The 12,976-nt window shown below is 34.4% G+C and overlaps 1 protein-coding gene across 1 annotated transcript in view; it reads right to left on the reverse strand.

The window, feature by feature from the left end:
• EPHA6 (EPH receptor A6) overlaps positions 1-12,976 on the reverse strand; it is a gene marked incomplete at its 5' end in the record, with an annotated part of 201,122 nt that overhangs the window by 142,369 nt on the left and 45,777 nt on the right. The window contains one exon of the mRNA XM_039221986.1: positions 5,416-5,541. Coding sequence (XP_039077917.1) covers positions 5,416-5,541 — 126 coding nt within the window. The remainder of the gene's footprint in view (positions 1-5,415; positions 5,542-12,976) is intronic.

A 12,976-nucleotide genomic window follows, 5' to 3' on the forward strand; every position in this document is an offset into this window, starting at 1 on the left:
AAAAACACAGTCTGCTACAACTGACTAAAAACTGCTAAAAAATGTAACCTAATATTTTGATGATCTAATCATACTCAATTGACCTTATTTTATGAGTATTAAATAATGAATATGCATTTATATTTTATAAGTAAGTCTAGTTTTAAGACACATTGTAATGTCTGGATCTTAGTGTAAATTTAAGATACTACATTATAGTTATGGTTGTGCAGTGACAGAAAAGAATAAATCAGGAAACCTCCATACATTACCCTATTATAACTGTGTAATTTTATTTCTCAAGGACTTTATTATGCTAATTTTAATTGTATATGCTATGTGTATGAAATTGCCAAAAGCCTAAAGGGTCTGGGTAGAGGCAGAGTCTGTCATACGATAAGCCACAAATCTAAGACCCTATTTGTAATCAATGCTCTGTGGCAGGTAAAAATGTTCTATTCTACTTTCAGATACTCTTTGGCTACAGAATTAAATCAAAGAAATAACTAGATGGGGGCGCCTGTCTTGCTCAGTTTGGTTAAGCATCCAACTTCAGCTCAGGTCATGATCTCAAAGTCTGTGAGTTCTAGCTCCACGTTGGGCTTTGTGCTGATAGCTCAGAGCCTGAAGCCTGCTTCAGATTCTGTATCTTTTTCTCCTTCTCTACCCCTCCCCTGTTCATGCGCCATCTCTCTCTCTCTCAAAAATAAACATGAAAAAAAAAAAAAACTGGCTGGATTAAAGAGGTCACCTCATTACCATTTTAGAGCACATGCCTGAATACACATTTAGAAAAGGGATTCTTTTCAGGGAGGCAAAGTTTGATTTTAATTTTTTCAGGTTTATTTATTTATTTTTGAGAGAGAGAGAGAGGGAGAGAGAATGAGTGGGAGAGGGAGCGGGGATGGGGTGCAGAGGATCTGAAGCAGGCTCTGTGTTGACAGCAGAGACCTCGATGCAGGGCTTGACCTCACAAAATGTGAGATCACGATCTGAGCTGAAGTCAGACCTTAACTGACTAAGCCACCCACGTGTCCTGAATTTGACTTTAATAAGAAGGAACACAGAGGTGCCTGGGCAGCTTAGTTGGTTCAGCATCCGACCTCAGCTCAGGTCATGATCTCACTGTTTTGTGGGTCTGAGCCCCACAATGGGCTCTGTGCTGGCAGCTTAGAGCCTGGAACCTGGTTCTGGTTCTGTGTGTGTGTGTCTCTCTGCCCCTCCCCTACTCACACTCTGTCTCTCTTTGAAAAATAAACAAACATTAAAAAATTTTAAAAAATGAGGAATACAGCAGGGGAAGACTTTGATTAAAAAGAAATATCAGTTCTGCCTTTCTATCTTCTCTTCTCTCAGCTTCCTTCTCTCTTCTATTTCCTTCTCTCTTTCCTCTTGTCTCTTCTCCTATGACTTTTCTTACTTTATTGAGTAACTACTGCTTGAAAGGCACTGCATCAAAGAATATTACTCGATGATCAAAAAGAATGAAATCTTACCATTTGCAACAATGTGGATGGAAGTAGAGTGTATCTAGATGGACCTAGAGTGTAAGTGAAATAAGTCAGTCAAAGACAAATATATGATTTCACTCATATGTGATATTTAAGAAACAAAATAGATGAACATAGGGGAGGGGAAGGAAAAATAAGATAAAAACAGAGAGGGAGGTAAACCATTAGAGACTCTGAACTACAGAGAACAAACTGAGGGTTGCTAGAGGGGAGGTGGGGGGGGGATGGGCTAAATGGGTGATGGGCATTTGTTGGGATGAGCACTGGGTATTATACGGGTTAAGTGATAAATTACTAAATTCCACTCCTGAATCCAATACTACATTATATGTTAACTAACTTAAATTTAAATAAATTTAAAAAAAGAAAAAATAAATATATGAATATACTTGCTATTTAACTTTCAGCCAATTAGTTTCTGGCATTTTTCTCTATTTGAAACTAAGAATAATAACCCTTTACTATGACATTTCTAGAAATGAGAAAGGTCATACAGACAGTATAAACAATTGACAATAGTTAAATAAATACTGATGTCAGACTTGTCTGCTTTCTGGGTCTCATGATTAAATGATTCTTTCATTGCAGTTAGTGTAAAAATAAGTATTATTGGGGTATCTGGGTGGCGTAGTGGGTTAAGCGTCCCACTCCTGGTTTCAGCTCAGGTCACGATCTCATAGCTCATGAGTGCAATCCCCCCATTGGACTCTGCACTGACACTGCAGAACCAGCTTGGGATTTCCTCTCTCACTCTTTACCCCTCCCGTGTGTGCATACTCTGCCTTACTCTCTCTCAAAATAAATAAATAAATAAATAAATAAACTTAAAAAAATAAGTAGTATAAAAACATTGGTCCTTGACAGCATAGTGTGACATGAATGCAAAGAAACCATTTTATAAGAGACATCATCATGTATCTCATTTAAATTTGATTAAGATAAGTAACTGGGACTAAATTAACACCATCATTAGAATAGGTTTTGTGATTCCTTGAATCACATAGCTAATGTCTTTTGAGACCCTTGAAGTACTGTGACATTATAATCAATTGGGAGAAAGCAAATTAATTGCTGCCCAGTGGCCATCAACCTTTGGTCAACTGTTCGAAGTGCCACAGTACAGGTCAAGGGAGGAACTATTTTCTTGATGATGTCCTAAACAAAAGGGTTATGAGTTCATCTATTAGCTAGCAGAGAAATACTTTTAAAAAATATGAAGTAAAAACTTCTCATGATTACTGCTTCATTCCTCTTCACACAAAATTATAAAGGAAATTCTTGGGAAATAAGCTATAGATGAATGGAAGAGGATAAAAATTACCTTTGAAATTGTAGCAGTCATTACTGAAAAGTGCCAGAGGAAGTGTACAGGGATCACTTATCAAAGTGATATAAGCCAGTAAAAGTGAGTTGAGTTAATTTCAGTTTGAGGGAACAGGAACAAGTTTAGATCTATAAATTTTTTATGAAGCAATTTTGTTACACCTGATTTGTATGTAAGTCATGAAAACTGAACTGAGTTTTCTTTCCTATGAAAGCTGGAGGCAAATTTGGCTTAAAGCCTAGAAGAATAGAGTACTAGAGTGTTCTTTCAGATCTCTCTCTAGAAAGTTGTTCCTGTGTATGTTATAGAAACATCATCTTTCTTCTATCATTCTCAGTGGCTAAATGACAAGGGTTGTTTATTTTTTTAGCAGTAATGCTGAATAATTCAAGTCACTTCTGAACTTTGTAATGTCATTTCTGCCAAACATACCTAAATCCTCTGAGATTTGTCATTAAGAGTTAAGAATTAAGCCATTAAACTACAAATCATCCATTCCTCAATTCTAATCACTGAAATATTAATAATATATGTGAAAACTGTGTTTTTATATTTGCAGCTCTGAGCACTTAGCTTACATAAATTTTTATTTCTAGTCTTTTGCAACACCACCATCACCACCAACAGTAAGAATGATAACATTTCTGAGCAACTGAAACCATTTTTGTTTCTAAAGAGGAAATAAAAAGTGGCACTCATTAGAATTAAAATTGCTAGTTTTAAATTCACATCGTTTTGGTTCCTACTATATCAGTGGCATTGCTGGCCACAAAGGCTCCAACCATATCGGTAATTATCCAATGATAAAACCAAATGACATTAAAGCATATTTACAATTTGTTATTTTGTATGTTTTAATTGGGTAGGCAAGGGTAATTGAAGAGCAACAGAAAAATAGAAATAATAACGTTAGGCCTTGTTGGTATAATTTTGTTAAGAAAAGCAAGAAATGTGCATGTTGAAATTTTGTTTCTATTGGATTTCCTAGTGTCTGAATGTTCCCAGGATTGGTGATGTCATTGAATGCATTGATGTCATCAGCATAATTTGTGGCATAATTATTATGGTTAAAAAGCACCAGAATTATGCTAAGTTTTAAAAGAATTTTTGATATAAGGTGTGAGCAGGAGGTGGGACAGAGGGCCAGGGAGAGAGAGAACCTTAAGCAGGCTCCACACTAGTGGGGGGCTGACAGAGGCTGGATCTCATGAACTATGAGATTGTGACTTGAGTTCAAATCAAGAGTCAGATGCTTAACCAACTGAGCCACCTAGATGCCCCCAGAATTACAATAAATAAAACTCCAAGGGGCTTCTGGGTGGCTCAGTTGTTGAAGCATCCAACTCTTGATTTCAACTCAGGTCATGATCTCATGGTTGTGAGATTGAGGCCCACATCGGACACCACTGCTTAAGATTCTTTCGCTCCCTTGCCCTCTGCTTCTCTCTCTCAAAAAACAGAAAACTCCAAGAATCAATATCCTAATTCTATTTTGCTAAGACACATATAAAATATAAAGTCAGTTTGTATCCTTCATACAACAGAAGAAGGCAGCTTGATATTTTACAAATTGGCAGGAAAAAGACAATTTCTGAAATAATATTATGTATAATCCAGAAAGCGATTTACTAAACTTAAAATTTCATTTTATTTCATTTTTTTAAAAGTTTACTTATTTTTGAAAGAGAGGGACAGAGCATGAGTGCAGGCAGGGCAGAGAGGGATGGAGACCCAGAATCCGAAGCAGACTCCAGGCTGCATGAGATCATGCCCTGAGTTGAAGTTGGATGCTTAACCAAACTGAGCTACACAGGTGCCCCTGAAATTGCATTTTAAAAAGCTCAATCTCCAGGGTGCCTGTGTGGCTCAGTCGGTTAGACATCCAGTTTTTGATTTTGGCTCAGGTCATGATCTCATGGTTGGTAGGATCGAGCCCCGAGTGCTGTCAGCACAGAACCTGCACAGGATTCTCTCTCTTCTTTTCTATATGCTCTCTGCCAGTTGCTCTCTTTCTCCTTCTCTGTGTCTCAAAATAAATACATAGACATGAAAAAAATGCTCAATTTCCTATATTTTCTCTCTCATTGATAAAATAGAGCTTTGGTCAGATTGAAATTTTGGGAAATACTGCATTAATTTTCTTTTTTAAATTCTTCCAAATTTGCTACTTTCTAGCTTTTTATCCAACCACTTCCCTTTAATGAAATTAAACTTTAATTAAATGTCTATAAACTTGCCCAAATATGGAATTACTCTTTCTATTAATAATGCTGTTTTTAATTCTCTTTTCTAGCCAATTATCTTATTTTTATTCTTGAGTACAAAATTTGGGATCTAAAGCTCTTTATGTAAAAATTATTCTAGAAGAAGCAGCAGCATTATGCTAGCTGGGTGCTCAGGTTATAGATCCATCCTCCACTTCCTCTTACTACTTCCATGGCATTTGATATCATAAATGTCATCCCTGCATTAAGGAAATGTTGCTTGCATTCTCTTTCAACAATATCTTAGTAATATTTATTTCTGTATTGTGTATCTTTCAGTTGTGAGTATAGTCCTATGCTGTATATGGTGGCAGAAAACTTCACCTGAAATACCTACCAGCAGGAATCCTGGGGGGCAGAGATCCTCCCCCTGGCACTGGATGCGGGGCCTGGATGCTATTTAAAAACCCTGCCCTCAGGAAGCTGGGGCAAAACGCCTCCACCCCAATGGCCAGGAAGGATCCTTTTAAGAGATAAAAATGGACATTAATCAAAATCTTCTTTGTGGAAAAGCTGTCAATCATATAACTGGGAAAAAAAAAACTATACTTAATAAAAAACATCAAACCTTAAAAGTAAGCTATAAAATTAAAAGGAATGAATGCATTTTTATTCATAAATGTAAAAATTCAATCTAGGTTTTGAAAAGAAAGCTACTCTTAACTAGTTACAATGCAAAACAGGGTAGAAGTAGTAGAATGCGAAATAAAATCTCTAAACCTACATTTGACAAAGTGGATATAAATAAAAGTCATTGAGGTTGTCTATTTGCAGAGTCGTCCACATAAGTGACATGCACAGGAGACAGTCACAGCGGATCTGAGATCAAAGCTGCACTGGAAGGAGCAGTGATTTGCGTTAGTTCTATCAGGAGTGGTGCTTAAAGTGAGGAAACCTTTTACACCATACAGCAATTATATATGTTTTTGAAATAGCGGTAAGGAAATCCACATACACAATTCTTAATTTGTTACACCTTTTATTAGGGAAAAGACAGAGTTTGCAAAGGTAGAATCACATGCTTTTTCACTTTTATGAAGGCTACTGTAAAGCAAAAAACCAAAAGGAAACCACTTGGAAGTTTATTCATAAGATTACATGATGAATTGTGAGTAAAAGAATGTCAGAGTTGGAAAAGACATCAGAGGTCATCCAGTCAAAAAATCATTTTACAGACTAGCAAACTGAGGCATGAAAAAGGTAAGGGGTGTCACGTAGCTGGCAGACTCCTAGGACAAAATCTTTACTGTGTAGATTAAAAATAAATAATGAGCCGTTTCCTATATGGGAGATTGTTGTTCTCTGAATATGAATGAGAAACCCTGCAGTTTGGAATAACAGCATTATAATTTGGTGTCTCAATGACCTGAAAGACACTAAAATTATTCAGAAGAAAATTTAATATACATGCACTATCAAGTGCATAGGCAGCACTGGTAATTGATATGGTATATCTAAGTTTAATCACAATAATGCTCTAAAAGCAAGTTACACTGATGATTGTAAGGAGAGCATATCATTTGGGTCCTCTGAAACTCCAATCAGGCCCAGCAGTTTCCAAATAAAGAGACCTTGGATCAATCCTCCCAGGCTCAGTTTTAACAAGTCCTACATTTTTAAAGAGACTTTATCTGTTCATTGACAGCAATTTTTCACCTAAAATATGTTAAAATTTATAGCCTCTTTGAACTCCGACCAGGATTAAAGAGACCTGGTATAACACATTCTATAAAATTTACTTCTATGGAAAAAGTTGCTGCTAAAGAAAAGACAGCATTCTTAGATCTTTAAAGATGTTTAGAAAACGAAGTTACAATGTATGTTTTAATGCATGAGGCCTATTTTTTGTGCCTTGGATTAACGAAAGCATAGAAAGAAAATCAAATACTGTAAATAAACTGGTTTTCCTGTTGATTTAATGAGACTTTAGTGAAAAGGTCCAGCAGCGTTTGAGTCCCTTAAACATGAAGAGATGTGGCTATAGTGCCAAGTAGTAGGTCAGGGAAAGTGTTCTGAGGGAACTTTCGATGAACAGTGAGTCTAATTTCTTCTTTGCTACTATTTGGGGTATGTATCATTGAGCACAAATACTCCCCCATGTACAATGTTTTCCATGCAAGGCATTTTCCACACTGCAATGTCTCAACACCGTGTGAGAAAATACCCATCACTAAGGAGCATCACTGAATACCAGATAGAGATAATTATGTATTCATACTGTATTCTTAAAGTAATAAAATGGTGATTTTACAACGGACAAAATAATTATAAGAAATTCAGATTTTATTATAGGCTGGAGAACAGAAATATTACAATTTAGCTGATTATGGATTTATTGAAGACAAGTGATAGAAAACTTGGGTGGTTCAATTGGTCATGATCTGAACTGAAACTCATGGTTCATTGAGTTTGAGTCCAGGGAAGAGCAGAGACTGCTTAGGATTCTCTGCCCTTCCCCTGCTTGCAGGTTCTCTCTCTCTCTTTTGGAAAAATAAATAAATAAACTTTTAAAAAAGAATACTAGATTGTAAAGAAAAAGAACATAATCATGCACAGGAAAGAAAAAGGAATATAAATGCAATTATCTTAAAAGAAATTTGAAGAAAAACAAAAGTGTGTAGAGTAGACTTTAAATAATTTTAATATGCTTCAGATTTAGAGGTTTTTATCTTTGTTTTTTTATTTTTGCCATATTATTTGAAATTGTTAACTTAGAAAAGATGTCCATTATTTTAACTTCTTGAAAGAAACAACATACAAATATTATTTTATTGCTATGATTACACTGATTACTATTTCTGTTGTTGTGACAGCCTGTCATATTTAATAGCAGCTTTCATTTTCCAAAACCTGCTGCATCATTCATAATGGCTTTGTTATGTTTCTTTACTGTGGGTTAAAAGGTCTTTCATTTATTGTGGCATCTCTTCCTTAAGGGACTGTCATTTTTTTATATATAAAACAAACAAACAGAAAAGCTGGTGTACATGAATATTCAGTTGAAATATCATATTATGTGATAATAATGCCTTATTATTTTCCTCCTTAGGGTCAGTCATGTCAATAGAGATTGCATGAAACACTATAGCTTTGTTTTCACAATTGAATAATGAAGCTGAATTTATTTGTTATAATTCCCTTATCTCTTAATCTACAAGAAATTCAGTTCAGGAAACTTTCGGGATTTAATATAAAATAATTTTAGTCTGGTTTGCCCTATTGATTAAGTTGCTGGCTCTTGCTGTGTTTTTTAAAATACATAATTGTAGCAAAGAAAAAAAAAGAGACACACAAACCAAGAAAGAGACTTTTAACTATACTGAACAAACTGATGGCTATGGGGGTGGGGGGTGACGGATGAAACAGGTGATGGAGATTAAGGAATGTACTTGTGATGAGCACCGGGTGTTGTATGGAAGTATTGAATCACTGTATTTTACACTGAAACTAATATTACACTCTATGTAAACTATACTGGAATTAAAATAAAACAAACAAAACAACAAGAACAAAATAAATAAGAAACTGTGGAACTTAGTATATTGTAGCCAAAGAATGAATGTAGCAAGATAAATGTAATTGTCCATCAATATTTTGTTTTTATGTGCATTCAGTAGACTCTTTGTCAATATAAATTAGATTTTTGTTTGATGCGAGTATTCCTCTAGCTACTACAAGTTTGAAATATAAGATGTGTCACTTTACACACGCTTTTCTAAATCTCAAATAAGTGACTTTCCAGTTTGCAGTTTGCTAGTGATCTTGAGTCGGTGGGTTAAAGAGACACCAGAATAGGACATTAGCATTATATTATCTCTAACATAGAGTTACCAGATAATCAGGTGTCCTGTATTTTTATTTGCTAACTCTGGCAACCCTCCCCAAATATAATTCCAAACACTTCTGAGTATCACACTAACAAAATACTCTATTAACTACTGGTCTAAGGTAAATTAACATAAGTCACTGGCTGCAGAAGTTGATGATTTGTCTGTCCTTCAGTAGCTCAGTGGTTGTCATTGTCCCTTAGGGACTACTGCAAATTACTACTGGGGAAATACACTATTTAGTGGGTGAGGGTCAGGATATGAGCTAAAGGCATTGCAATAACTGGTATACTCCCTCCACCAAGGGGAATTTCCCTCAAAATAGTAGTAGCACCACTGAGAAACACTCTGAGAGTAAAGCATCCTTTGAAAAATGGTTGTTAGTGACTACAGTGTAAAAAAAGCAGAACTTGACATGGACTGAATTTTCACATCTGGTCTGATCAATTAATGGAGGATTCTGATTGCCCAGATTATATGAAAGTAACGTGGCCTATAGGATAACCAGTTTTCAAAGAGTTATAGTAAAATATAATTAACAAGTAAACTCAATGAAACAAAAATCTCATTTTAATTTGATATGGCAGCAATCTCTTTGAAATAGCTTTGCACTGGATATTCAACATCATTAAGAATTTGCATAAAAAGATGACTATGACTTTAAACTCTTTGCATCTTCATTTCCTTATATGTAAAATGAAAGTAACAACTGACCCCACCTCATGGGACTATTTGTAAGGGTTATATAATGCAAATAATCATAAATATAAGAAAATATTCTTAAACTGTCCTATTTTTTTAAAAAAAGAAATTTCTTTGAGTGGGAAACTGAGGTAGATTGATTAATTTTCTAATGCAGAACTATCCCCTCCACCTCACACATACACAAAAACTGAACAGAAAAAAATCCTTTCTTTGTAAATTATGTATCAATAATTTAATTTTGTCTGAAAAGTTTAATAAAGGCAATATCCCTATAATAATGAAATTTTTCATATGTGGCTTCCTCAAATTGTCTCCATTTTGCCTTATTTTTGAAGATACACTTCGATCTATGTGTAGAAAAAGAACACCTAGACACAGTTAAAGAGAGTTTAGAATTGTAAACTGAAAATATATGCACACATGTGTATTAAATTGTAAATAAAATATATTCATAATACTCTCTATGGAGAATGCTCCAACATTTTTATTGTTTGAGGTGTGTAATCCGAGAATTTTGGAGAATGCTAGTTTAAACAATAAAACGGTGAGAAAATGCTAGAATGTTCATGAAGTAAAACATTTACTTCAAGAGCTTGAACAATTAGGGCAGGGCCTTGATTTCACCTGGCTTCAGGCAGTCATTCCAGAAGCCATGTTGCTCCTTAAACAGTGGCTCTCAATCTTGTGTATACATTAGAAAATAGGTACACAAGTTCCAAGCAAACACACAGAACACACAGAAAATAGAAAAGCCATGTTTTCAACTCCTAAAAAGAGTTCTTGTCAACTACAATGTGATGTAAGGATGATCTATACTGATACAAAAAGAGATGACAAAAAGTCCTAAATATGTAGCATCTCATGTATATTGTGCATGTGTGGTATGACTATTATTTGAAATCAAGTGTCAAAATAAGCTGAACTTATAATCAGATCCTATATTGATATATTTTAGGCTGTTAGTATATAAAATGAATATTTCAAAATATTTTTATTTTATTCCTTTTGTATTTAGTGTTTTATAATAAATATAAAAGATAACACAGTAAAAGTAAAAATATATATAACATACATAAATTAGTATTCATATAGTAGAGTATTTTGGCTCAAACATGTTTACTGAGAAGGTAGTGACTAAAATTTTGGAAAGCTGAGAATTTTGAGTATGTATGCATTCAGAGTAGAGATCCTTTCTTCAGTCTTAAGTATCCAGTATTCAGTTCTGTACTTGGCAAATAGCAGCTACTACATCACTGCATGGTTCAGGTTAATGATGGTATCTTTGAGCTACAGTGTGAATGAGTAACTTCAAAGTTCAATGATAACATAGTCTATTAAACCAAACACTATCTTAAGGGCTGTTTTCCCTGAGGAATGTTCACTTCAGAACCTTCAAAGATTCTCTACTTCTCTATCTATATGTATGCCTGCCTGTCCATAACTGTTTGGCTATCAGGCTGTCTGTCTACCTGTCTATTTCGCTCATCCTTTCTTTATCAGACAGTGTTTCCTTCCATTCCTAGTGTATCTCATGTTTTCTCACCTGTATGCTTTTCTTCTATTTCTGTAACAATAATTTATAGATTACACATTCTATCCTCCATCAAGGGAAATAAACAAACAAACATCATTCAAACAGGCTCATTGTTTGTTTGAACATATGTTTCCTAATTTTCTGTGATGGCTGATGAAGCCTTAGACTCTAAGAGTTATATGACCATTGAAGGAAGACCAGAAACAGTAAGAAATCATTTTAACATAAGGCATTTAATGAATAATTTTTTTCTTATTGCACAGAAGCCTTTAAGTCTCTTTACTTAACATTCAGTCTAGGAAAAACTAAGCTACTGTGCCTAGTTTGGTAGAGAAAAGATACCTGTTTCATTGTGATGTATTAGGTGGGCCATCTGGGACCCCAACATGGTCTGCTTTAACTTGATCAGAAGTTGCACAAAGTAGGGGTTCAATAAAGGCAAACTGAATAAGAGGATTGAAAAAAATGATCAAATGAAAAGCAATAAATTGCTCCTTAGGCAAATATCTTGGGAGGATATAAAGGAGTACTCAGTGTGTTCAATTGCTTCTCAAACCAATAGCAACTTTCTAATGACTAGATGAAACCTAATTATCAATTGGGTTTAACACATGAAAGGGAACTATTACATTCATAAATAACTCATTCATACACTTAATCATTTGTTCAGTAAATATTTATTGGAGTACCTACTTTTTGTTTTTTTACTTGGCACTACAACATACATTTCTAGTACAAAAAGAGGAAATCAATATTTGATACGACACTATTATTTTCAGGAAATGATTCTAACTAAGTAAGCTAAGCCAAAATTACAATTACAGAATCTTTTTCATTTCCTAAATTATTATAAATGGAAATATGCCTACAATTAAATTTTTTGTTTTCCTCCTTAGCTAGCTACACAGCTAATCCCCATGAAGATTCTTCAGCACCAAATACAATTAAAGATCAGGCAACCATTACTGTTTTGTTTTTGGCTTTTTTTTAATCCTTCAGGTCACTGCAGTATGAATTTTATAGATTTCTCATCATGCTGTTGTTCAATAGGTCACAACAAAAGTATTGAAGCAAAAAGGGTAGTTTCATGGCTAGATTTTTATGAGTTATTTCTGAAAAGCTTTTAAAAAGAAATTTTTAGATTTCCCTGATTTATTTTTAAACTTGTAGGATATGCATGATAAAATTATAGTTGTAATTTTTTTTAAAACTAGCATAAATAAAGAGAATTAAGATATTCCTAAGCTGATCAAAAAATACATTTATTAAAATATTTGTTTCATTTATATTTAAAGTAGACATTCTCTGACTCTTTGAAAACAAATATTTTAAGTATCTGTGTTTCCTTAGCTGTAACATAACGAACTTGGACTAGAACTTACCTAAATTTCCTTTAAGTTCTAAAAGTCTGTTTATATAATTTTTATTACATTTCTTACATTGAATTAAGCTTATATTTTCACCAAATATGGATTATGTCCAGTGGTCTTAAATGTGGTGGGACTTGGAATCTTTACCAAAAAACTGTCCTGACTAAATCTGCAATACGCCAATACATCCATCAGTGTTTTGAAAAGGCCCAGGCTTGAGACCAGAATTTTAATTCTACCATTCACTAGCTGATTCATTGTGGGTTAGTTACTTAGCTTCTCTGATACTCAATTTCTTCATTTGAAAAATGTAGCTAATAATAAACATATCACTAATACTGGTTTACCCCAGATCATATGGGAAGTGCCAGTTAATGGCTATAAGTAAGTGTTCAATAGTGAGGGATAAATATTATCTTCCTTAATTCCCTAAACTTGACCTACCATTGCATGTCTCCATGC

Source organism: Hyaena hyaena, unplaced genomic scaffold (assembly GCF_003009895.1).
Source record: "Hyaena hyaena isolate Hyena2069 unplaced genomic scaffold, ASM300989v1 scaffold_1040, whole genome shotgun sequence".
NCBI classification, from domain to species: Eukaryota; Metazoa; Chordata; class Mammalia; order Carnivora; family Hyaenidae; genus Hyaena; species Hyaena hyaena.